Genomic DNA, 27181 nt, shown 5'->3' on the forward strand with positions numbered 1-27181 from the left:
AAGAAGAAGAAGTAGAAGAAGAAGAGGGAAAGGGAAAAGGAGTGGAAGAAGAAGAAGAAGAAGATGTCGACGAAGGATAGGAAGAAGAAGAGGAAGAAGAAGAATTCTTTTCAAATGAGCTTTAATTCGATGACTTCCGCGAAAGTTTTCATTTGATTGGCTTGCAAAATGCTTCACAATCGTCATCGTCATCATCACCATCACCATCACCATCACCATCACCATCACCATCACCATCACCATCACCATCACCATCACCATCACCATCACCATCACCATCACCATCACCATCACCATCACCATCACCATCACCATCACCATCACCATCACCATCACCATCACCATCACCATCACCATCACCATCACCATCACCATCACCATCACCATCACCATCATCATCTTATTCTTATTCTTATTCCACACAAACTTATTTCTTTTTCGTCTTTGTTGAAAAAGTCTTATTCTGCTTCAATTTTTTCTGATTTTTTTTGATCAATATTCTGTATCTTTTGTTTATTCTGTTTATTCTGTTATTTCTACTAAATCCATCTCTTTGCCTTTTCATCCTTGTTGCTATTTTATACAAAAAACGTTTAACTCTTTTTTAATCAGATTCGCATGAAAAGCAATCCCCATTTCTTCATTGAGTGAATTTTCATTCAAAGAAACATATTCTGCCACATCATTTTCTTCTCCCCTCCCGTTCATTTATGAAAAACGCCTTCAGCTGGTAAAGCTCAGCACTCTTCAGTTTATACGATGTCAGGCAAACGAGTGCTTTTGCAGAATCAATCTCACTCTTTCCTCCGGATCTCCTTCAAATTCGACTCTTCAACACGTGAAGTTATTGTTCCAACATTATTCTCATCGCAGTCAAAATGCATGAATGTTCATTTACAACTGTAATCACTTCACCATCTGCGTTCATACCAGTTAAAGCAGCCTTATTGCTCACAGATCTATAATATCAAAATAAAACTTTTTTCAAAAACTAATTTGAGAATTATTGAGAATATATATTTTTTAGCTTTAAGTTTTTCAGAAAGAGATATTCCTATTGAATTGTTTTAACGAATGAGATTTTTTTTGAAAAAGAAGGATTAAGATGAAGATGGTTTTATCGTGTGAATAAGTTATGAAAAAGGTCTGCTTTGAAAGTGCCTTAGAACTTTTCGATATTTGTTCCATTATGTTTTGAAAATTTGAGATGATGAATAAGGAATAAGATTTGTAACACTTGCCTGTTTTTCGAGTTATGAGAAAACCGAATAAAACCTACAACTTTCAGAATATGAATTGCTTGTTCTTTGAAAAATGAAAGAATACCAATCAACAGAATGAATCAACATTTGAAATGAATAAATAGAAATTGAGCGGATTCATTTTGCTACAAGAAATTGAAACGTGTTTGTTTCTGAATACGTTGTTAATGAGAACAATTGCTGGATTTTTCATTCAAGTTTGTTTGACAATAAAACATTCTATCTTGCATCAAGATAACAAACAAAACACATTCAATTTTTTATAATCAGTTGTGTGTAACTAAATACTGAATAACACTTTGAAATTTGAGTTGATAATATCATTTCTGTTCGTTTGTTTGGACATTTAAATATTGAATCACATTTAAAACCTATAAGGTTAATCATATTGTAAACAATAAAATCTCAAGGTCAATCACATTCTAAGCGATTTTAAACCTCAAAAAAATAAAGCAAACATATCTTTATTTGATGTGAACTTCAATATTCAAAATAAATAAAAGAATTACGAGTTTATCTGTTTCTGAAAAGCCAAAATAATGTGAGATGAGTTTATATAAAAAAAGCTCTTGGAGATATTGAAATGTTTCAGGTGTTTGTTATCAAAAATCGTTTATCACTCTGGAATTGCTTTGTTGTATTTCCTGTCAATAAATGAAAACAAAACTGAATCTCGAAAAAGAAAATTATATTTAACAAAAAATAAACAGTTGCAAACATGTTGATTATTCTGTTGTTATTGAAGAAATGACTGATTCACAACAGCAACAAATTGTTCAGAGTTTCCAATGACAAAGAATGACGTTTGTCACCAACAATTCTTCTAATTCTGGAGAATGCTCTCTCGCATGATGCCTCGCTGCAGGGTGAAGCAACTAAGGCAAAACAAATGTTTGAATAAATATGAGTAATGAGACTTGATTTGCCAATCTCGGTGTAATAAACAAATGGATCATCTTGTGTTATTGCTTGCCTTCTATCCAACAAAAATGAAGTAAATAACGCCTCTATTTGCGTTTGAAGATCACGACTTTTATTTGAAAGCACTTGTTTGACGTAATCTTCAAATCCGCTCTTCAAACGCAAAAACCAATCGTTAAAAATGACTTTTTGGATATCCTGTAGAATTTGAATTCTTTGTTCATGATCGCTGATGTTTGAGTGAGAAATTCTAGCATTTGATCCAAGATCTATAACATCTTCGTCTTCACTAAAGATTAACGTTTGATCATTTTCCTTATCCATATCTTCTTCCATATCTTTTTCATTCAATAAGAGCTTATCCTCTTGATAACTTGCTGAGCGCGTGGTTATCGACTTATCAATAAAGCTTCTTTTTTTTTCGATAAATTCGGAAGTTTTGAATTCATCATCTTCTTCTAATTCCTCAGCCTCTTTCAATCCAAATGTTTCTTCGAACAAGTCATTTGAATCTTCGTCTTCGCAGTCGTCGTCTTCGTTTTGATTTGTCACATCAAATTCTTTATGGTCACTCCTTTTCTGCAAATATTCAATGTATTGAAGAATTTGAAAATAGGGCAATGAAGAATCTTTTCTCGAAGACAACTCCTCTTGTTCCGAACTTTTTTCTTGAAGCAAAGATGAAACCGTGGATAAAGAGTGCTCATCATTAATTTTTCTTTTTTCATACTGTTTCAGTGCGTCATGAAATCCTTCGACAGTCAATGAAGAAAAAACTGGAGGTTCTAGGAGATCAAAAAATTTTGATTGTTTATCGGAAAAATAAATATTTTCTTCTCTCCTTTTTGATTCATTCGGGGAACAGGTACAAGTCGTTTGAAACAGTTTGAAGATAGAATTCGATGAATTATCTTTATGAATTGATAATTCATGTTCACAGATTGGAGGAGCAGATGAAGAAGAACATATTGAAGCTGACTGAAAAACAGAATTAACAGATGACAAAGGTGATGATTGATCACAAGAATTTGAGTGTTTTTGGCTTAATGATGTTGGGTGTGATAAAGAATTTGAAATTTCTTTATTTGATATTTTATTCAATTCAACAAATTCTGATAAATACGAATTAATGAATAAACTCTGTTGATATTGTTTTGTACCAATCGGAGTGAGTGAAAAAGCCAAGGCAAACATATTTCCTCTTTTTCCTGATAAAGTGTAATTGAACAGATTAATAATAATATTGCACAGGCCTCTTTGCCATTTCTCTTCTGAAAAACAATTCAGATCCAGCATCCAATAGTACTGAGCAAATGTTTTGAGCAGAAGAGGAAAGACATTTCCAAGTTTTGTTAACTCGTTTTCAAATTGTAGTTGTAATGTTTGAAGAGGAAACAAAAGAAGTTCAAACTTAGATACTTCAATTAACGAGATATCTTTTCGAATGTCTGAAAAAAAATCGTTGTCTTTGTTTTTAAATATGAAATTGCAAATATTGAAAATGCAAAGTTATCTTGTTTGAACGAACGCTGGACAGATTGGAATTGACGGGTTCTTAACAGCTACTGCTCTTGATGATCTTGAAAATTGAATTACACTTTCTTTCAGTTGTTCAAAAAATGGATCACTTTCAAGAAAGTGAGAAAGAACCAAATTGACGATGTGATTGCAACAGCAAATAAAAAATGGGGGTACGAAAACACTTTGGGTTGTTACCTTTCTTGTTGAACAAATATTTGATAATTTTTCCATTGCTAACCTCTGAGGAAGTAATCCATCAGTACAAAAACAACGGATTTCTGATGAAACAGCTTTGATCTCCTGCGATAATTCAACTGCCAGTTCATAATAATCGCTTGTTGTTGAACAAGATTTTTTCAGTGACCAGAACATTGATTTTTCTTTGAAGTCTAAAGGGATAACTGTAACAACTGTGTATTTTTTCTTTGAAACAACACCTCCATCGATCATTACTCCGACCATCGAATTGGCAATCTTTTCATTTCTTTCCTTCTTTTTCCTTATTCCTTCCTGTTTCATGAATGCTGCAAGTTTCCGACATGTTAAATGTGGAAAAATCATATTTGGTGTTAGTGTTGGATTTTGTTGCGATTTTTGAATTTAATTTCTAATGAAGGAATTGAACTCAACGGAATATGAAGACAAAAATGCGATGTTGCAATGACTGATCAATCTTAAAAATTGCTCTAATAATCCCCCGAATTGATGATGTTGGGTTGACATGATTGAATATGTTGTTTGCTCCGAAGATTGCTGAGCTGTTCGATGATTGATGAAAGAAAGCATTGTTGATTTATTCAGTAATGAACATTTATGATCAGATATTTTCTTTGATCCTTTTCTTGCAGAAAAGCCACAGTCAATTCCAGATTTGCTATTGACGCATATATAATGATGATGACCATCTTTTTTCAGAGATCCATCTTTTAAAACAGGTGTGTATGCAATCCAAATACTTCCTTCACTTTCCACGAAATGCACCTTTCCAATTTCTTCTCCACTTTTGTTGGGGTGAAGATAATCTTTGAATAGGTTAAAATAGAAATAACAGAAATACAAATTATGCATACAATTTCCATTTATTGTGACTTTTGACAAAACAAGATTAACAAAGGAACAATTTGCATTTTTTAACTCCTCACATTTCTTCGTAAAAACAGAAGGCTATTTTTCATGAAAATAGAAAAATAAAGAATTCACATTTAAAAAAGAGTTTTAAATGAAAGTGACACATTAATTTTTGTTTTCAAAGAGATTTTCAGATCGATTGGAAGTGTGGAAGTGACTGCTTCTGGATCATCATCTTTCAATGAATCTGAGAAATTCGACATAGCGACAACTCGACTGATCTATGTCACTCGACTGATCTCGACAAAGATCTGTCGATGACCCATGAAAAAGTTTTCAAATATCAAATTTTTGGTAAGAAAAAAAAATTTTTTTTACTAAGAATTGTCTTTTTTAAAAGATATTAATATTATTATAATAATGAGCAACAAATAATTATTTATTCTTTATTTTATTCTTTTTATTGAAAAAAAACATAATAATTATTATGTCGGTCGATTTGTCGATATGTTTGAAAAATGTCGGTCTGTCGCAGAGGCCTATTCAAAATCTTAATTTCATCAATAATCAATTTTTTATTTTTTATAACTTCTTTAATTCAGAAATGTTTGTATTAAAATTTTAAATTTTTTATTGTGCAGATGAAATAATTGATAGATATTCAATTTTTTTCGCTAATGAACAGTTTGAAGAGAAGCAAAAGCGGAAGGCCGAATAAGCGAGGGAGAGGAAGACCAAAAGTTAATGAGTATGCTTTAATCTCAATATGTCCAAAGTAACACTTATTTTTATAATTAAATACACATTTTGTTGTTAATTATTTTAGATCAAAAACACAATTGAAAGTGAAAAAAAACAAAGAAAAAATAACCAATAATGGCGATGATAATGATGAAACTAATTTCGATGAAGAAGAATATTCAAATGAAAGTTCATCATCTTTGTATTGCGAAGATGAAACCAAACAAGCATGTTCTTCATTTCAAGCAATGGAAAAAGTCAAAATACGTCGCAAAAATATGTTAATTACAAATAATAATTTTCAAAATGAAAAATTTTTTGAAAAACACGATATTCATGAAGTGCCCATTACGTGCAGGAGAAAACAAAACGATTATTCCAACATATTATTTTATTTGGGTCCAATGGAATTTGAATGTTATATATGTGGGGCACTGCATTTCACCTCTGAGATTCAAAGAAAGAGAAATGGAATTCTATATTTTAATGACTGTTGTAGTGGATTACACAAACCTCTAATCGATATCGATCATTTTCCAGATATTCTCCGTTCTCTTTTTAATCATGAGCATCCAGAAAGTGACAATTTTTTTGAAAATATCAGAAAAATTAACTGTTTACTTGCTTGCGGTTCTTTTTATGCAGAAACACCAGATTATTTCTCTATGCAATTTGCTATAAAAGGAGAAACGAAGAGAAGAGTTTATCAAATGAATTCATTAAATAATGATGATCCAAAGTTTGGTAAAGTTTTTATTCTTGACACTGGAGAGGCAACTGGAAAAGTTAAAAGAAACATACATAATAAGCGAGTTTCTTTTAATCTATTTTCTTCTCTATTTCAATGGTTCCGAAATTCTAATCCCTTTGCAAAAAGCTATAAAATGATGAATGATGTTTACTCAAAGGAGCGGAAAAAGGCAATGGAAATGGGAAGAAAAATGAAAAAAGTTTGCCTCACCTTTGATCCGGAAGGCAGAAAACTTGGGAAAGAGTTTGCTGCTCCGCAATCGAACGGAGTTGCTGCAGTATTCGTCAGTGAAGATGGGCTTCCTCCTGTGCAGCGATGAACCATATATGCTGAAGAAGACAAGTTCTCAACTATTGCCATGAACGATCCTTTGTGTGATCCACTTATTTATCCTTTGTTCTTTCCAAATGGAGAAGTTTTCGAAGACGATAAAAAGGAGGAAGTTAAAAAAGAAGAAAATTCATCAACTGATGATGAAGTTGGATTTTCAGATGAGAATCAAAGTGATAATAACAAATCGTATTCAGATAATGAATATGAAATGAAAAAAAAAAGAAGATCATTCAAAACAAAAAAAAAGAAGATTCAGATCAAATATTAGAACACATGCACTCAACGTTATTGCTATCAGAAATTCATGGTCTCCAATTCATCATGGAGGGAAAATATTTCAACAATATATTGTGGATTCATTCTGTCGAATAGAAGGAATGAAGACTTTGTACTATCATACACACCAACAGCAAATGTTCGGAGGTTATTAAAATCAATTGAATGTCGCGTTAAATAGCAACGATTTCAATGTTGATACTCATTCATCCTCTCCCTCTTCCCCATCTTCCTCATCTTCTTTGAATCAAAAAATGTTGTTGGGAAGAAGAATAATACTTCCTTCCTCATTTGTTGGAAGTCCCCGATAGTCAAAACAATGCTATATGGACGCCATGAGCATAGTATCAAAATATGGAAAGCCAGATATCTTCATGACATTCACGTGCAATCCAAAATGGACTGAAATGATCGAGAACATCGCTTCACCTCACATACACCAAGCGGATAGGCCAGATCTAATTGCTAGAGTATTCAAACTCAAGCTGGATGAATTAATGAGAGACATAAAGAAGGGAATACCATTTGGTACACTCAAAGCATATGTATATAAAATTGAGTTTCAGAAAAAAGGACTCCCGCATTGCCATTTGCTTCTCACTTTGAATGATCAAAACAAACAAAGAACATCAGAGGATATTGATAAATGCACATGTGCAGAAATTCCTCCTCTCAGTGAAGATGGATCAAATAATAATTTGAGAGATATAGTATTGAGGCATATGGTTCATGGACCATGCGGGCTCGATAAACCAAATGCCCAATGTATGGCTGATGGAAAGTGTCAAAAGCGTTTTCCGAAACAATTTTGTGAAGAAACAACCAAGGATAGACAAGGTTTCATTAAATACAAAAGAAGAAAAGGTGAAGTGGTTATATAAAACAAAAAAGAAATTGATAATAGATGGATTGTCACATACAATCCCCACCTGCTTTGAAAGTTTAATGCTTATATCAACGTTGAAATACGTTCCTCAGTTTTCAGTGTGAAATATTTTTACAAATATGTGTACAAAGGGCCAGATAGAGCATCCATGAAAATTTTGAACAAAGAAATTTTTTCAGGTTCAGATGGACAAATAACAATCACTTCCTCATCCGCATCTCCATCCGCATCGAATTCATCTTCGACGATCTCTAATTTTGAAAAGACAGAAAATGAAAAAGAAAAAAGTGAAACAGAAAAAATTGATGAAATCAGAAACTATATTGATATGAGATATGTTGGATCCCCAGAAGCATGTTGGAGGTTGTTCGAATATTCAATGCAAAGAATGTCGCACACTGTAGTTCGTTTGGCTGTTCATCTCCCTGACAGGCAGTTTGTTTTCTTTCGTTCGGGAAAAGAATATGAAGCCATGGAAAATGCACAACACAGAGATACAACTCTGACTGCCTTCTTTAAATTGAATGCTGACAGTCAAAAGAAATATGGAGAGAACATTTCAGATGATCCTCATGATTCAAGATCTTTGACATATTCAGATGTTGGAAGCAAATTCATTTTCGACAAAAAAACTTATTCCTGGAAATATCGAAGTTACAAATTTAAAATAGTCACAAGGTTGTAAACTGTCAGTCCAAGATATCAAGAAAGATATTATCTTCGTCTGCTGCTTTTAAATGTTAAAAGTCCAACATCTTATGAGTATGAGAAAACATACGACAACCACATTCATAACACTTTCAAGGAAGCCGCAGCATCCAGAGGTTTATTGTCAGAAGATTTAAACTGGGACAAATGTTTGGAAGAAGTTTCCTCAGTTGGATCGCCAAATCAACTCCGAAAGGTATTAACACAAATTCTGCTGTTCAACAATGTTGTGAATCCAGAGGTATTGTGGAAGAAATTCAAAAAGAATATGTCCGAAGATTATTTGATGAAAGGAGATGAAGAAAATTCCGCTTATACAAAAGCTTACTACGATATATACTTTAAATTTCGTTCCGAAAATAATAATCTTGAAGATCTGATATCTGCCCCTCCCAGACCTATACCCATAAAATGCATTGATGATTTATCGCAAGATGATCACATGTTTCTTGCTTCAAGAAATATTCCTTTGTTAAATGAAAAACAAAAGGAGGCGTTTGAGAGTATCAAAGAAAGCATCCTGAGTTCATCCCGAGGTTCAACAGTATGCAATTGTCATTTTTTGGATGGACCCGGTGGAAGCGGAAAAACTTTTCTATATAATGTTATTTACCATTATTTGTCTGCTCATTCAGTTGTATGTCAATGTGTTGCTTGGACTGGGATTGCTGCCACTTTGCTTCCAAAAGGGAAAACTGTTCACTCTCTTTTTCGTCTTCCTGTGCCCATTGAGGAACATAATGCAATTTCTCTAATGGAACTGAATTCAGAAAAAGCCCAATCATTAAGAAAAGTGAAATGTGTTATTTGGGATGAGGCACCAATGGCACCGAAATATGCATTAACTGCTATCAATATTCTTCTTCAAGATCTACATGAGAACAAGGATTTTTTTGGAGGAGTTTTGATGGTTTTGGGAGGAGATTTTAGGCAACTTCCACCGGTTGTGAGAGGTGGAGGAAGGCAAGAAATGATTTCTTGCAGTATCAAAAGTTGTGATCTATGGAGTTCGTTTCAGGTCCATTCCCTATTAACAAACATGCGAACAGGAGCAGATGCAGCATTTGCTAGCTTTCTCAGAAAAGTTGGTGATGGTGATATATCGATCATGGATGAAAACAAAAAAATTGATGTTCCACGGTGGAGAATAAATGAGGATCAACTTATTCAATGCGTGTTCGGAAACAAATTCAACGACATGGAAGAAATAAAAATGATGAAAGATCGTTGTATATTATGCACAAAAAACGATGACACATTTGAAGTGAATAGTCAAATACTAGATCTTATTAATACAGAATCAAGAACTTACACCAGTGCAGATTCAGCAGAGTTTGAAGATCCCAATGACGATTACACATCATTTAGTATTGAATATCTTAATTCACTGACTCCTTCTGGATTGCCACCGCACCAGCTTCGTTTAAAGGTTGGAGCAATTGTTATTCTTCTCAGAAATTTGGACCTCGCAAATGGCCTTTGCAACGGAACAAGGCTAATAGTGGAGCAGCTGGGGAAGCAGTGTATTCGATGCAATTCAATTTCGTATTCATTTGATAAAAATTCTTCTGTAATTCTTGCTCCAATACTGACAACAGCCAGAGACAGGACTCCGCCATTTTGTCTCAAACGCCTGCAGATCCAGGTTCGGGTTTCTTTTGCTATGACCATTAACAAAGCGCAAGGGCAATCTTTTTCGCACGTTGGGTTGTATCTTCCAAACCCAGTTTATTCTCATGGTCAACTGTATGTTTCCATGAGCAGATGTCATTACAGCAAAAATTTATTTATTGCTCTCCCTCAGAAGAGAAAATATAAACAAAACAAGGTTGTTAACATTGTATATAATGAATTAATTCAATAACGAACTGTTTATGTAAACGCTATACCGAAATCAGCCATTTTGACAGTTTGTATTATTTTATATTATTTAATGCAAAATAAATATCTTCGCTGTTTATTTAATTAATAGCATTTTTTTCCACTATTAAATTTCCATATTTCTTTTTTTTTCTTTTTGATCCATGACTTTTTTCATTCAAATATGATAAATATAAGTTTGATCGATTAAATATATTGTTATTTTGAAGAAAAAAAGCAAAACATTAAAAAATAATCAAATTATTATACATGCAGAAACCAATATCAACTTTTAAAGAGGAAATATACGTCAATTTGTTTTCACATAAGGAGAAAGAAAGGTTTTTGCATTTATTAATTCAAACGCAGTGACAATTTCTATGTATAATCATGAAAATATTACATCAACGATTTTTTCAGCTCTTTGTTGAAATAGCTGTAGTGTATTTTCAATTATCACAGTTTTGTTCAATTATTGTTTTAACATCATTTATGTTATCAGAGAATTATTTCGAAAGAACAATTTTTTCTATAAAATAACACTTCTCTGACAAAAATTTCTTGATGACTAATGTTTTTTTATTGCATTTCTTTTGTTCATTCATTTTGTGATTAAAAAGTTTTGATTTCATTCGGAAAGAGAAACATTGAATTATTTGTTTTGTGGATGATATCAAATTCGTGTTATAATAAGAATAACTTTGTCTAATAATCAAAAAAGTCACTATTTCAAAATAGTCCAATTTTCTGTTGAGTTTTTAATCGGATCGTGGATTATTCAATTTCCCAATTCTTCGAATAATATTTTCTAACTTAAAAGAGCAATTTCCAATAACGTAGTTATGAAATTTTCACAAGTTAACTTTGCTATAATTTTTTGGAAAAATCGAAAAAAAAAGCTGATCTTTTAAAAATAAACAGTTTTTCATTGTGATAATGTGAATTTATAAAAAAATCACAAAATATTAAATGAATATTTAAAGATTATATGAAATTCCAAAAACAACATAAACATAACATCAAAAAAAATTAATTTTCTTAAAATATTCTAATCTTTCATTAATTACAAAGAAATACAATGAAAACCAACAAATTGACACAACATTCCAATAATTTTATGAAAATCGGTTCAAACATTAGAAAAACAGATTGTAACAGCCAATTCTTTTTAAAATGAATTTAATATTGAAAAAATATAATATAGAATGAAAGATACATACATTCACTTCATGCTATTTAATTCCCGAAGTGTGATCACAAGCACTCACCTTTTGGCACCTTCTTCATGCAGCTGAAAATTCAATGGATAAAATGTGCGTTTTGATTATCAACAATTGTATCAAAGCAACATACTGCAATTAAAAACATGTAACGTACACACAAATTTCACGAAAAATACTTAATTGACAAAATAAACACTTTTGACGTTTTCATAGATAAAATCATATTATTATGGGATGATGTGATCAATTTTTATTTTTTTCAACTTTTTAAAATTTATCAATTTTGAGTATTAAAAGTTAATTATAATCACATATAAAATAAATTTGACTGTTTAAAATCAAATAAAATCTTAAATTTCAGTATTCTTTATCATCTTGAAAAGACTTGAAAAGTTTCATAGAGAATTCTATCTTTTTTTTTTCAATAAATAATTAAATAGCTCCAACAAACAAATAAACGTGTCAAGCAATTATTGAAATGCAAAATGTTATATTTTCTGCTAAGCCTTTGTGACTTAAAATAATTATTATTTCAAGTCAGTCAGTGACTTATTGATAATAGATCAAAATATTATGATCATTTCGTTTCCATAATATAGAGTGAAAAAATATAAAGAAAATTACTCTGCGCTAATACGGTGATATAAATTCAAAATTGGAATTATATCATATTCAATTTTAACATTTTTGCTTTTTTTACTTTTTCAAAATGTTGATTTCTAGCCATTTTGTGCAAACTGACAATTTGTTTTTATTTCATTGTTTTCATTTCATCCGTTTGATAATTCATTCTGATTTTTTAAATGCTTTCTTTCTTTTTAACAAACTTCTTTGTTGTGTTTCAAAAAAGATGAATACTGCTTATCTTAGTATACTTTTTTTACGAAATTAAAGATTGTGAAAAATTCAACATTTCATTGCTTATTACTATTAAATAACATTCAAAAAGAACATATGGAACAATAAAAGAAATTTTGATTAAAAAAATAAAACGTTTCATCCATTTTCCCACAAAATTTCTCTTTTATTAACAATGCAAAATAGCACTTTCATCTCTTTCTTGAACCCCAATCATCTTTCATGTTCTTCGTTGTTTTTGCTAATTTATCAATTTATATAAAAATATTTTTTCTCGTTTTGTTTTATTATCAAAGAAATTCAGCTCCTTCTTGTTCCAGAACTCAAAAATGATCGGGTTTTTGAGCAAATAGTAATCTTTTTTCAAATGAAAATATTGTCTTTGTACCAGAGAAGGAGCTGACAACTTGTTCGATAACTTTTCTCAAAGAAGATTCATTTGGCAGCATCTCTGTTGTAGCTCGGCGGGGGGTTCCATATGGGGGTGTTGTGTGTTCATACGATGTGGCGCTTTCAGTGATGCTTTCGGTTCATTTGTTTGAAGCTTCTTCCGTTGCATGCAGAGTCTGTGTGAGCGAAGTTGAAGAGATGGATTGTATTTGTGGAGGTGGATGTGAATGTTTTTTCCATTGTTCTACGATCTGTTTGTAGGTGACAGCGAGGCTGCATATATGGAGATTGCTGCAGTTCAAATATTTTGTGGTGAAGATGGACGACGAAGTTATAAGAGAAGTGATTGGAGTATGTGAAGTTGGAGATATTGTGGGATAGCACTGGATGCTGCGTGGGGTAAGGATGAAGGATGTGGTTCTGTCACAAGCAGCGATTGCGCTGGCGGTGCTGGAGGAGCGGGAAGAAGTAGAGGAAGGAGAAAGGGGAGGCAAAGAGGGAGAAGAAAAGGGAGAAGAAGAGGGAGAAGATGGAAGGAGAGAGGAAGGTGATGTGAATGAGGAGAAAGGAGCGTATCCGACAGCTCACAGAGAGTTTTTGGAAAGAATAAAAGAGAACCAGGTGAAGCTGGAAGAAGCGATGGCACTGCTGGTTGTGGAGACGTTTGGGTTGAGTCGTCTGAGGTTTGTGAAGGCGGAAGCATGGACAGTGATATTTTCAGAGAGGCGTCTGCCGCAAATGCTGAACAATGCTCTCACTTTGCGTGCCTGCTGTGTAACATTGGAATACGCGAGAAATTAGAATTGTGCAGCAGGAGAAGCAGATGGGTGTTTGAGTATTTCTTCAATAAAAATTCGAATTGAAATAACTGGAGAATGTGGAGCAGTCGTAAATATCAGTTGAACGTTTGACAATAATTGAGGAAAAAGACAAATTCGATGAAGAAGTTGGGCAAGAAAGTTGTTTGTTTTGTGCTGAGTGGAAAGAATAAGAAGAAGGGAAAAAGAAGGGGAAAAGAAGGAAAAAAAAAAAAAAAGAAGAAGAAGAAGGAGGAGGAGGAGGGAGAGAAAGAGAAGAAGAAACAGGGTTTTGGAGGTTGGAAGCGGTTTGGGAAGAAGAGCTGATTTGATTGGACAATATTGATTGGGATGCATATGTGTAAATGAAGTTATTATTGCCTCTCTCATTCCCACACTCGTCAAATCTTCCATTTCCTCTTCTTCCTTCCCATGCTCCTTCAATCTGAAGATCCTTTCTTTATCTCCTCCCTTCTCCTGTTCCCATTCCAATTGTCTTCCCCTCTTCCATCTGCATTGATATTGCTTGTTTTTCCATCAGAGACGAAGTTATAATGAAGTCAATAAAAATTTCTGCTCCGTCTTCACTGAAAAAAGAGTCACTTTCATTTTTTTATTCATCCACTTCATCATCATCTTCCTCTTCTTCTTCTCTCATTTACTTCTCATCTTCGACATCTTCCTTTCTTTTGTTGTGGTGTTTCATTCGATGATTTTTGTTTCTTTTTGATTGAGATGTTGCATTTGTTCTCGAATCTTTGGCATTTTTTGATATTTTGATATCCAATTTCACATTCTTCTCTTTTCTCCCTCTTCCTCTTTCTCTTTTGCATTTTCTTTTCTTCCCCTCTCCTTCAACTTCCATTTCTGTCTTAACATCCGAATCCGAATCCGAGTCCAATTCATGTTCTCTTTCCTTTTCTTTCTTTTCTTCTTTTTCCTCTTCTCTTCCTTCATCCAAACAAACATCAGATTTCATCCTTATCTTCCAGCCATTTCCTCCAAATGGCGAATGATTTGATTCACCCAGCACTGCACAGGCTGATGAGCTTCCCTTTGTGTGTACTTCTGAATAGAAATCTGAATGAGAAGAGGAATGAGAAGAAGAATGAGCATGTGAATGGCAACGGCAATGGCAATGACAAATGGAATGAGAATGAGAACGAGAATGCGCATGTGAATGCGAGTGAAAGTGAGAGTGAGAAAGAGAATGAGAAACTGAATGAGAAACGGAATGAGAGAGAGAATCTGTTGTTGAGTGAGTTACAAATTGAGAAATTGAATGAAAAGAAAAAGAAGAAAAAGGAGAAGTAAAAGAAGAAGAAGAAGAAGAAGAAGAAGTAGAAGAGGAAGAGGAAGAGGAAGAGGAAGAGGAAGAGGAAGAGGAAGAGGAAGAGGAAGAGGAAGAGGAAGAGGAAGAAGAAGAAGAAGAAGAAGATAAAGAGGAAGAGGAAGAGGAAGAGGAAGAAGAAGAAGAAGAAATACAATTTCTTTTTGGATTGAGGTGGATGAGACTGGAGAATGAAGAAGCTCTGTTGTGAAGCATTTTTTTCTTTCTGGGAACAGAAGGAGTTTGAGAAGAAGTGGGGAAATCAGAAGAAGAAGAAGAAGAAGAAGAAGAAGAAGAAGAAGAAGAAGAAGAAGAAGAAGAAGATGATGATGATGATGATAATAATAATAATAATAATAATAATAATGAGACATCGAGCGACTTTGCGCATACAGAACGGACAACATCCTGCTCTTTCTTTGGTGTGCAGCACGAAGATGACTGCGACAGATGCGAATGGGTGTTTTTGGGTAAGGGGAAGATTCAGTTCGTCTTCTGATGATGCTATTTGTGAATGTTGCTTTGGTTTTTTCTCTTTCTCCCTCTTCTTCTTCTTCTTCTTGTGTTTTTTTCTCTTTTTCATCATATTCTTCTTTCTCTGACTCTCTTTCCTCCTCTTCCTCCTCTTCCTCCTCTTCCTCCTCTTCCTCCTCTTCCTCCTCTTCCTCTTCCTGCATTTGCTTCTTCCTCGTCTTCTCTGCCAGCACATCCACAACTAATTCAATTCCTTCCTCGTTTCCACACAGCACCATTTTCAGCAGCACATTAATCATATTATCCACAGTTGCGCTTTCTAAATTGCTCTTGTTCTGCTTGAATGTCTGGAGCTGCTTGGAAGAGGAAGAAGAGGAAGAAGAGGAAGAAGAACGAGAATAAGCAAGAGAATGAGAAAGAGAAGGGGAGAGAGAAAGAGAAGGAGAAAGAGTTGGAGAGAGAGTTTGAGAGAGAGAACGAGAAGGAGAAGGAGAGGAAGAGGAAGAATAAGAAGGAGAAGAAAAAGAGTTTTCATCTGAAATAAGAGTTAGTGCAGATGGAGAAGCTAATGACAGAAATGCAAGGGAAAAGAAGATGAGATTTTTATGTCGTATTCAACACACTGCATCACATTCAAGATACTTCAACCAAATGCGCTGCTTCCTCACTCCATAATGTTTCAGGCGAAGTTCTCCATTTCTCTTCTTCTTCCAGAAGACTTGCTGAAGCGCAGAAGAATAAAGCGGACAGCTGAAAATGACAACCGAGTATTTTGTTCAAGAAGGCAGCACTCAGGAGGTGATGGAGCTGAGGATAATTGAGAGAAAGAAGCCGTAGTTGAACAAAGGAGTTCAGATGCTATTTAAATTTGTGGAGCTCCAACAGAGCAGAAGAAGAGGAAGAGGAAGAATAAGAGGAAGAAAAAAGGGGAGGAGAGGTTGAGCGAAGGCAGAAGAGCTGAGAGCTCATTGTTGTTTAATCTGGTGGAGGGCTGATGATCTGTGTGCAGATCCGAAAGGGGAGCTCGTGGATAATGAGGCGGTGCATTGCAGATGGGCAGTCGGAGAAGATGCTGGACGAGCTGAACATGCTGCAGACAAGAAGCCAGGAAGCACCATGGGTGGACGGGCAGAGATACAGCGGAAAAACATCACCGAAGAGGAATTTGGCCGTGGAGAATTTAAAAAACTTTGCTCAGCATGGGATAAGGAATGGTATTAATAAAAAGAAGGTCAAAAAGGAGAATTGTGTTATAAGTTCTGAAAGCTTGTCGAAGAGATCGAGGAAAAGCAGAAAAGTGCGACTTTGATTACTTCATATGAATAGGTCGGAAGGAGCTGATTTGTCATGCGAACACACATATCCCGTTTCATCTTCGGAAGCTGTGCTGTGAAGTGGAAGCGTCGGTAGTAATGGAGCACAGATGATTCTGTGAAGATGAAGTCAACAACGGAGTGGGAAATTGATGCGACAAGCAGAGCAGAGAAAAAGTTGAAGCAGGCAATGTGAAAAAGATTCTGACCAATTGTGCAGCAATGACATGAGTATATGCGTTTGGGAGTGTGTTTAATGGGGAACCTGATCCGGAGACACTACTGAAGGGTTTTGAAGAGGGGAGACAAACAGAAGAATGACGAGTGAAGACAGCCAGCCCATTCTTTTTGTCAGACAACAGATCAGACTTGTTAGATGTGATTGCTCAGAGAAGGTGGCAAAATGCTGTGAAGATGGTGATCAATGAACCTGCGAAACGTTATCGGTCATTACAGAAAGTCTGTGCATTATCAGAGTTTATTCCGATGAGTGTTCCGAAGGCGTTGAAATTAGCGGTTGAGAATTAATGTAATGATTCGTTTCTTCTTATTCCTCATTTTCCTCATCTTTCTCTTCTTTCTCTTCTTTCTCTTCTTTAACATTTTCCTCTTCGGAGATAAAGATTGAAGTGGATTGTTCAACGAAAATATTTTTATCGTTATTTCTTTTTATTGTGTTCATTTCACAATTGTTCTTATGAAAGAGATAATGCATTTTTAACCTTTTTTATTGAGATTGATTTGAAAGTTTCATAAAATGAAATGTGTCAAAAAAAACTTAGCTGAACTAAATTGTAAAAATGAATAAAAAAAAATTACATTAAAAGCAATGCGTTGAGAGTGTTAAATGAAAGAGAGTGTCTGTTGTCTCCAGTTATTCTTTTCATCCTCGAGAAAATTCGTTCACAGCTTGCTTCGCTGCACGGTGATGAAACAAAAGAAAAACAAATATTCGAATATATGGTGTGATTGAAACTTTTCTTTGATAAGTTCATATAATAGATTTGAGCATTATCTTCAATAACAGAACTTGGCGATGCACTCAGCTCACTTTGGTATATCTTCAGACATAATTCTTTCAGCTTATGATCTTCTTTGAATAAAACTGAATTTATTAATATTTCAAACCTTCGCTCCATCCTATTGCTCCAATCTGACGTGATGCAAGAAGAAATGTTGAGGCACATTTCGTCTTCTTTGTCAGTCGAATGTGGTGAGATGATATCGAAAACTTTGCTTGCAAAAAGCAATTCAACTTCATCATCTTCCGATTCAATTGCAACATCTGAAGATTCATTCGTGTCTGAAAATGAGTCAGATAATCTTGATGATGATGTTAAAAAAGATGATGAACAAGACGAAGATAATGATGGAGATCTTGTGACTGAATCAAAAATATTAGCTGCTTGAAAATCAGGATCATTCATATCTTTTTCTGCCAATAAAATTCCAAGAGAATCTTCTTCTAAATCATCCGATTCGTTTTCAAATTCTTCTTTTGTCTTTGGTTCTTCTGGCTGTGGCGCTTCACCCCTTTCGACAGTATCTGCAATTCGAAGGAGTTTGATGATTTCTGCACAGACGTCATCAAGTTTCTTATCTTTTAACATATCATCAAAGCAATTGAGGTTCTGAGACATTGTGAAAAAGCTGACCTGTTCATCTCTAACAGATGAATGAAACCTTTCCAAAGCAAGATTGAAACTATCATTTGATAAATAGTAATTATGTGTCATAGAAAATGGAGAGAAAGTATTAATTTGAAAAGGAGAAGAAATATCACTAAGTTGATTTTTATCCAAACTGGAAGAAGAACAATTGGATAAATTTGATTGCAATGAAGATGAAAAAGAAGAATTTGTTGAGTTGAAAAAATCTGAGTGTGATGAAATATCCCTTGGTCCAAAAAACGAGGAAGATCTCATTTGAACTAGTCTGTTGTCTTCATTTAAATGACCTTGTTGAAGAATTGTTATTTCCGAATTAGAATGCTCACTGATTGAATGGAAAAGATTATCTGTTCCTCCTTTTGAATCCAACTTTTCTATCACGTGTTTTGCTTCAATAAATGAATTTGTTAATTTATTTCTAATGAACTTTTGCATTCCAACTAGTGTTAAAGCGTGTGCCAGTGATATCATTTCACCTGTTTTTCCAAATAAAAAATGGTTATGCATCAGAACAAGAATATTGGTAATTGCATTTTGCCAATTTGAAGATCTGAATCTTTGGAAGCATTTGATTCCATATAAAATTCCAATTGTTTGAAGGATCATGGGGAAAATTTCACCAAGTTTTGTGTGATCGTTTTCCAAAAAAAGTTGTAGCCTGTGAATAGGAAATAACAATAATTCCATCAATACAGAATTTAACACTTTATCTGTGGAAAGCAAAGAATGTTTTAAAATTGCCTCGCTGTTTTTCCTGATAAATGAGCAAATTGGGAACAAACAAAGCCATCTCGTATGAACAAATGAAGGACATTTTTGCTTTAGTAACTTTCTGATTGCCGAAGAATGGGCATATTTTGCAAAAAATGTTAGATCATTCAATATTTGGGGCAAAATATTTCACTTCAGGCATTTTCATTGAAAAATTATGCATTTTTCATTAACTTTTTGAGTTCAAAAAACACAAAAAAATTGGGTACATTTTTTGACATTCGAGAAATGCTGGAAAACATTATGTTTTAATTTCAACGATGCCTGTTTACAGATCTGAAAATATAGTTTAATTTGAAATCTGAGAAAGAGAAATAAAGTTATGAGTGAAACAATTTTTCAATGCTATGTGCATAAAATGCTTGAAAGTCAATATTTTCCCCCATTTGTCAAAGAAAATCAATTTTTGTGAAAGCTTTTGTAATAACTATATTTAAAAGATGGTAAGAACAATAAATAGAAAATGGAGCAACTTTAATTTTGGATAGCAAAGACTCTTCATATTCTTCAAGTGATGTGAAGTTTTCCAGAGCTTTTTTCTGAGGTTTTAAACCATCTGAACAGAAACACCTAACACTTGCATGTAATGACTCCAATTCTTTTATTATGATCCAGGCTAATTTTCTATAATGACTAGCATTGAAACAAGGAGGATAAACTTTCCAAAAAAAGTTGTAGTTTCTAGTGACAGAGGAGCAATTGTTACAACGGTGCATTTTTGTCCTCCAACTATTCCGCCATCCATCAAAACGCAAATGCATTTTCCGTATAATTCTTTCGCCCTCTTTTCTTTTGCGACTTCACTTTGAGAAATAATCAAGCTGCTTGGTTTTCTACTTGTTAAATATGGGAATATTTTTGTAGGATGTTTGTCTGGATTATCTTGAGAAATTTTTATTAAGGAAGTTATGAAATTGTTAAATTCTTTCAATGATGCAGAAGCTATGAAAATGTTGCAGTGACTCACAATTTGCGCAAAAAGAAATTCCAAATTAGTGCTTGTGTTGTTAACTGAATTATCAAATTTTTTGGTTGGATCATCACGATTTTTAATCACAGAAGAGAATTGTTTGAAACTTGTGATGTTTTGTGTTAATAAAATTGAACAATGATAATTTTTGATTTCAGCATAATTTTTCCTTCAGCTGACACCACAAACTGCATCTCCTCTTGCATTTGGACAAAGGAATTGTTTGTGATATTCCCTAACTGGCGATCCGCATTCGTTTGATGGGATGAAAGATATCCATAATTTTTCGTGAACAACTTCCAATGTAACTTTTGTTAAAAACTCTTTTTCTTTAACAGGATGTTTGTAGACTTTGAATAATTTTTATTGTATATCAAAATAAAAGATATTCACAAGCAAACATGCTCCTTTTTCATTTCGTTCCACCAGAGCGAGATTCAAAAAGGAGCATCCGTATTTTTTTAATTCATCGAGTTTTCTCAAATAACTCATTGCCTAACAATAAAAAAAATGTTTTTCAAAAAAATGCAAGAAAAAAAAACAATAAAACAATTTTCGAATCTGTTAGTGCATCTTGAAACTCTTTGATTAGTGAATCCTTGTTTAAAATGATGGGCCCTGACATGACGTTTTTGACTGAGACAAAAAATGATCAACAAGTCACTGACTTGGAAATAACCTAATTGTTGATCTGGTCATTTCCCATCATTAACAAAATATACAAATTTATTTTTTTCATGAAGTTATGATTTGTTTATTTGGAATTCATTAAAACTATATGATTGAAAAATTTTCTATTTGGGTGATTATTTTTGATATCATATTTTTTCTTTCAATAATCTCGGTCAGAAAATTTCTGTTGAATGTCAAAAAAAGGAGACTGAAAAATGAAAAGACCAATTAAAAACGTCTTTATCTTTATTTCAGATATAGCATTTGTTTTGACAGCAGTTGTGATAATTTAACAATTCAAACGCAAAGTCTCTTAACAATGACAAACAACGTTTGAAAAATCGATACCCCGAAAAAAGTTATGATTACAAAAATAATCACACATTTGAAAGAAATATATTTCATATCAAAAATAGAAAAAAAAATGCTTTGACCTGAATAAAAGAAAAAGTCAGTCAGAATGGTAATTTTTATTGTTAAAAGTCAGTAAGTCACAAAGGCTTATTTTCTGCAATTCATCTTCCAAAAATTTTTATTTGAAAAAATGTTTGTAAAATTTTATTTTTCACAATATATGTGATTTTTTTTTAAAAAGTCGCAAATGTTTAATTATCAAATAAATCAAAAATTTCATATATTGTTCAAATTTCGGTTGCCGCTCATGTTACTTCACAGGAATGTGAGAGATATGGTATATCAGCTATGGATCCATCTCGATTAAGATCAATCAAATATATCGATTTATGAATATCTGATTGTAGTCGTCATCTTGTATAATAAGTTGAATAGGCAATGATAATAAGATAGAGATCGAGAGTTATTGCTGATATACTTAGGTGTTATCATGATTCAATATTCAGTGATGTTCTATAAAGAAGGAGTCATTGATAGGTGTAATCGATATGTATCTATTGCTGATATACAATATCTCCACGGAGGAGATTAGCTAAAAGATAAACTGGAAGATTAACTAAATTTATGTTGAAGTTGGTATATTAATGGTGAAATTGTGTGAAAATTGGTGTTTTCGTTGATGAAATACATGAGTTGAACATGAGTTGAACATGTGTCGAACGTTGATGTTATCGTTGATGGAAATAACAGATGGAATTATGTCAAAGATGGTAAATTAGTGGTGAATTTGTGTGACAATTGGTGTTATCGTTGGTGTGATCTTAAATAAAAATAATTGATTTTGTTTTTTTGTTTTATCGTAAATGGGTCGGAAGAAGATATACGCAACTGTGGAGGAAGCGAAAGAGGCTCAACAGAAACAAATTAAACAGTTTCAGGAAAAACGTAAGGAAGAAACTAAGTATTACAACGAACATGTAACTGAGAAACAGAAGAAGTTGATAAAGATATTGAGGAGAAAGGTTATCGAAAGTGATGAGTTGTTAGATGAGTTGATGGAAAAAGTTAGTGGTTATTGCCTGAACAAGCTTGATTGGGACAAATGTGTTAATTGATGAAACACAACAAGTGGAACACGTTTGTTGTATCGTTGATTGTTAAGAACAGTGTCCACGGTGGAGTTGTGGTGGATTGCCAACATCTATATTTTTGATTGGAAAAAGTGCCAATCGGTAGTCAGGATACCAAATTGTGGCAATATCGAGATGCTTGGGGATGGGAAATGTTGAGTTAAATCTCCGAGCTGGAAGCGTAGTCCGGTAGTCCGGTAGTCCGGATCTTTTAAGTTCATCTGAAAAGAGCTGCCAACATGCCATTTCTGCCAACATGAGCAATCAACCCCTAATTTACCATGATTTTGAGGGTTTTTATTTATTTTCGATCATGTTGTCATTCTGCCACATTGCCACATGGAATCGTCGGTGGTATATAATAAGTGACACACATCAGTTGTATCGTCAGTTGTTAAGAACAGTTGTCACCTGCACCGGGTTGATGGTGAAGGTCATGTGGGTGATGATGTGGCATGGAGATATTAACTAAAATCTCCGAGCTTTTCACCTGCACTGGGTACACCGGGTGCACCGGGTCAAATATATTCTATAAATTATGTGGGCAAACGGGCAAACGGGGCAAATGGGCAAAATACATTTAATGTGAAAAAATTGATGAAATATAACAGACTACACATCAGTTGTTCCATCAGTGGCACACAAGTTGTGTATTCAATTCAGGAAGTAATTTTTAACTTTTGATAGCACAAGTTACTTGTTCCAGCTTGTGCCGATATGATTTTCAGGGAAATATCGTTTATTTTGCATTAAAATCAGTGAAAAATTAGTGAAAATCATGTGAAATTCACCACAAAACCGCAAATTGTCGGCACACGCGGCACAGCACAAGTTACCGTTGGGGTCACCGTTACCCAAACCGATTTTTGTCCTGCCTGCTTTTTGTTTATTATAAAAAATATATTTGTTTCAATTATTAGTTTTCGTTGATGTTTGATTCGATGAAATTGTCGATGTATATTAAACGTCTCCTCACACCGTCTGAACACATTACGGGGTTAGTGTCAGCGGAGTATTTTGTCTTTAATCTATCGTTGAATGTACCGATTTTGTTCATTGATGAAGGAAATTTATTTGTGAGCAATAGAGTGTGTAATTTTTGTATAAATCGATTGCCTTGTAACCAATTTTATCGTCGCATTTTCTCCTAAATCCTAAGTCAATGTTGTTAGCATCGTTAATGAATTCATCTTACCACGCGTCGAATGAATCTTCGTACGATTGCTGTATCCTGTTAAAGAACTCTGGCATCTCGAACCTTGTGTATGGCTTGAATGTGGTTTTTTCAGCTATTTTGTCAGACTCCCTGATATATTTGACATAAGAATTAACAAAGTTTTCATCCGTTAAGTATACATTCCATAATTTGTTCCACATTTCAACAGAATCTTCTCTCGGTGACAGTATTCGTTCGATTGGATATAAACGTCTCTGAACTGCTTTGTCTGAGCAAATGCCTGCAAATGATGAATTGTTTGTCGAAAAATCACAGTCGAAATACAGGGTGATATTTTCATCGTATCTCGCCATTGATCTTGTTGATAGCATGTCATTATCTAGTATTTTGAAGTCTTCGACAATAACTTCACCATCTTTTATTCGTGGAAGTTCGTCGAATTGTATCTGTAATTTGTTCGCTAGCAAAGATTTCGTTTGTTCTTTACCCAATTGACTAAACCTAACATTCACGGAGGAGAATTCATTCCCATAAACCTTTGTCCTTAATGTTGTCAGAAATCCTTTTCCTCCACATCCTTCAGCACAATATCAACCAAGTGAAATCTTCGTTCTCTTGTAGTTGTTTCTGAATTGCCATTGATCGCGATTAAGGTCAAAGATGAATGTTGTTTCATCTGTGTATGTTGTTTTGAGAAAAACAAACATCTCTTCAACTTCTTGCTTCATGTCAATTTTTGGTTCTCTCATTCGGAATGTTGTGAAAACGTTTGGTTTATCGATAACAGGTGCAACTTCATCATGAACTTTGAGTTCAAAAAAATGCTCAACAAACAAGCTTTTGAGAGTGACAGTCTCACCACCTGAACCTTTTCTGATTATATATCGTTTCATTTGTTGTTCAAACCATTCTTCATCTCTGACATAATATTGGTCTTTTCTAACTCACGCAATAACATCTGTTGTCTCACTAATTGCTGCAAATTTGTGAAGGATATTAGTGACAAGTTCAGCTTTCGACATGTTTTTCGCATTTTTTACCAGATTATTGTAAGTCTCAGTGCATGATTCGTAGTCGATAGTCACTTTAAGATACTTCTCTTTATAATTACTAGCAACTGATGCGTCTAACAGTTTCAACAAGCTGAAAAACCATTTGTTTGTCATTTCTTGTTTGCAATTCCTGCTTATCATGTCAATAACCACATCATCCACACCATTCATGTGGATACCTTTTCTGTACCATTTACAAAAGCATTCTGTCAGAAATTCTTCTGAATAAGGACTAAACCTTAGAGGCCCTAACGTGTACATTAGATTATCGAATGTCGGTTCGAAGTTGTCCAGAAATTCGTTCATTTCATCAGACGTGAACAGAATTAAATCGTGATAATCATTAACTGTCCCGTAATCGTTGACCTGCTCGGTTTTTTGTTTATCTTTCTTCTTATCGTTAATCTCTAACGAAAATATCACACTCCATTCACTAGCAGTCACAATTTTCTCATTACCTCTCGTCTGAATTATTTGAGTAGATGGTGGTAAATCGCCCAGTATAACTCCGTGGTTAAGTTTATTTCTTTCATCATCTTTCTTGTATATTTTATCTGATATAACATGTCTAAACAGTTGTCTGGATGAATATCCCATTTTGCTCGACACCAGTTTGTACACTTTTGGATCACACAGCTTATGAACACCTTTCGTCGAATAACCTTTCTTGTCTGTATGTTTCATTATTTTCACCAAATCAATCGTTGATATCCGAGTAGTGTAGAAAACCACATGCATTGACAAGAAGTGATTACCATCTGGATAATACCTGAAACCATACTGTTCATTCATATGTTCATCGTTTGTGTATCCACCAACACTATATTCACCGAAAACAATGCTAACATTCGTCAACCATTTCATAATGTCTTGATATTCAGCTTCATTCGTTATGCTGTCAAAGTCAAAGTACAAATGGACATGCTCTTCACTAGTCAAGAATTCGATGAAACCGTCAGTGAAATCATAACTATCTACATCGGCAAATGGAATAGTTAATGGTTTCCAATAATTTGGCTTCATCATTATAGACCCATATTTAATCAAATTGTTGTCGAACTTTCGGACAATATCATTTAACAAATCATCAACTTCATTATCAACTGCAACACTATCAATAACATCATCGTTTTCACTTATGGTTAATGTCAAATTTGCAAACAGCGAATAATTTGGTTGGCTTGTTTTTCAGATTTGTTACTTTAAACAAATTAAAAAATCAAATTTTTTTTATAAAACAGATTTATTATTGAAACGTTAATTTACGGGGAAGACGAAGGGTGAGGTTAATGTCGAACATTTACGGGGAATAGTTAATTTCCACATTAAACAAAAAGCAGGCAGGACAAAAATCGGTTTGGGTAACGGTGACCCCAACGGTAACTTGTGCTGTGCCGCGTGTGCCGACAATTTGCGGTTTTGTGGTGAATTTCACATGATTTTCACTAATTTTTCACTGATTTTAATGCAAAATAAACGATATTTCCCTGAAAATCATATCGGCACAAGCTGGAACAAGTAACTTGTGCTATCAAAAGTTAAAAATTACTTCCTGAATTGAATACACAACTTGTGTGCCACTGATGGAACAACTGATGTGTAGTCTGTTATATTTCATCAATTTTTTCACATTAAATGTATTTTGCCCATTTGCCCCGTTTGCCCGTTTGCCCACATAATTTATAGAATATATTTGACCCGGTGCACCCGGTGTACCCAGTGCAGGTGAAAAGCTCGGAGATTTTAGTTAATATCTCCATGCCACATCATCACCCACATGACCTTCACCATCAACCCGGTGCAGGTGACAACTGTTCTTAACAACTGACGATACAACTGATGTGTGTCACTTATTATATACCACCGACGATTCCATGTGGCAATGTGGCAGAATGACAACATGATCGAAAATAAATAAAAACCCTCAAAATCATGGTAAATTAGGGGTTGATTGCTCATGTTGGCAGAAATGGCATGTTGGCAGCTCTTTTCAGATGAACTTAAAAGATCCGGACTACCGGACTACCGGACTACGCTTCCAGCTCGGAGATTTAACTCAACATTTCCCATCCCCAAGCATCTCGATATTGCCACAATTTGGTATCCTGACTACCGATTGGCACTTTTTCCAATCAAAAATATAGATGTTGGCAATCCACCACAACTCCACCGTGGACACTGTTCTTAACAATCAACGATACAACAAACGTGTTCCACTTGTTGTGTTTCATCAATTAACACATTTGTCCCAATCAAGCTTGTTCAGGCAATAACCACTAACTTTTTCCATCAACTCATCTAACAACTCATCACTTTCGATAACCTTTCTCCTCAATATCTTTATCAACTTCTTCTGTTTCTCAGTTACATGTTCGTTGTAATACTTAGTTTCTTCCTTACGTTTTTCCTGAAACTGTTTAATTTGTTTCTGTTGAGCCTCTTTCGCTTCCTCCACAGTTGCGTATATCTTCTTCCGACCCATTTACGATAAAACAAAAAAACAAAATCAATTATTTTTATTTAAGATCACACCAACGATAACACCAATTGTCACACAAATTCACCACTAATTTACCATCTTTGACATAATTCCATCTGTTATTTCCATCAACGATAACATCAACGTTCGACACATGTTCAACTCATGTTCAACTCATGTATTTCATCAACGAA

At 34.0% G+C, this 27181-nt stretch overlaps 6 protein-coding genes across 6 annotated transcripts; 3 read left to right on the plus strand and 3 right to left on the minus strand.

Annotated features, from left to right (window-relative positions):
- Window positions 1-7199: 7199 nt before the first annotated feature.
- MONOS_13589 (putative ATP-dependent DNA helicase) lies at window positions 7200-10331 on the plus strand (the record flags this gene model as incomplete). Its single annotated transcript, XM_067866303.1, has 3 exons — window positions 7200-7638; window positions 7939-8437; window positions 8507-10331. 3 exons carry the CDS (start codon window positions 7200-7202, stop codon window positions 10329-10331), a joined length of 2763 nt encoding a protein of 920 aa, XP_067727369.1.
- A 2854-nt stretch (window positions 10332-13185) lies between these two features.
- Window positions 13186-13599, plus strand: MONOS_13588 (uncharacterized protein; the record flags this gene model as incomplete). Its single annotated transcript, XM_067866302.1, has 1 exon — window positions 13186-13599. One exon carries the CDS (start codon window positions 13186-13188, stop codon window positions 13597-13599), a length of 414 nt encoding a protein of 137 aa, XP_067727370.1.
- A 654-nt stretch (window positions 13600-14253) lies between these two features.
- MONOS_13587 (uncharacterized protein) lies at window positions 14254-15634 on the minus strand (the record flags this gene model as incomplete). Its single annotated transcript, XM_067866301.1, has 2 exons — window positions 14254-15306; window positions 15368-15634. The coding sequence occupies 2 exons, from the start codon at window positions 15632-15634 to the stop codon at window positions 14254-14256; spliced, it is 1320 nt and encodes a 439-aa protein (XP_067727371.1).
- Window positions 15635-15742: 108 nt separating this feature from the next.
- Window positions 15743-16792, plus strand: MONOS_17564 (uncharacterized protein; the record flags this gene model as incomplete). Its single annotated transcript, XM_067870496.1, has 3 exons — window positions 15743-15926; window positions 16409-16613; window positions 16726-16792. 3 exons carry the CDS (start codon window positions 15743-15745, stop codon window positions 16790-16792), a joined length of 456 nt encoding a protein of 151 aa, XP_067727372.1.
- Window positions 16793-17595: 803 nt separating this feature from the next.
- On the minus strand, window positions 17596-18352 carry MONOS_13586 (uncharacterized protein; the record flags this gene model as incomplete). The annotated part of the gene is made up of 2 exons (XM_067866300.1): window positions 17596-17692; window positions 17841-18352. 2 exons carry the CDS (start codon window positions 18350-18352, stop codon window positions 17596-17598), a joined length of 609 nt encoding a protein of 202 aa, XP_067727373.1.
- A 6048-nt stretch (window positions 18353-24400) lies between these two features.
- Window positions 24401-25534, minus strand: MONOS_16679 (uncharacterized protein; the record flags this gene model as incomplete). Its single annotated transcript, XM_067869565.1, has 1 exon — window positions 24401-25534. One exon carries the CDS (start codon window positions 25532-25534, stop codon window positions 24401-24403), a length of 1134 nt encoding a protein of 377 aa, XP_067727374.1.
- Window positions 25535-27181: the final 1647 nt, after the last annotated feature.

This window comes from Monocercomonoides exilis, assembly GCF_001643675.1.
Source record: "Monocercomonoides exilis strain PA203 chromosome Unknown scaffold22-1379369, whole genome shotgun sequence".
Taxonomy (NCBI): domain Eukaryota; phylum Preaxostyla; order Oxymonadida; family Polymastigidae; genus Monocercomonoides; species Monocercomonoides exilis.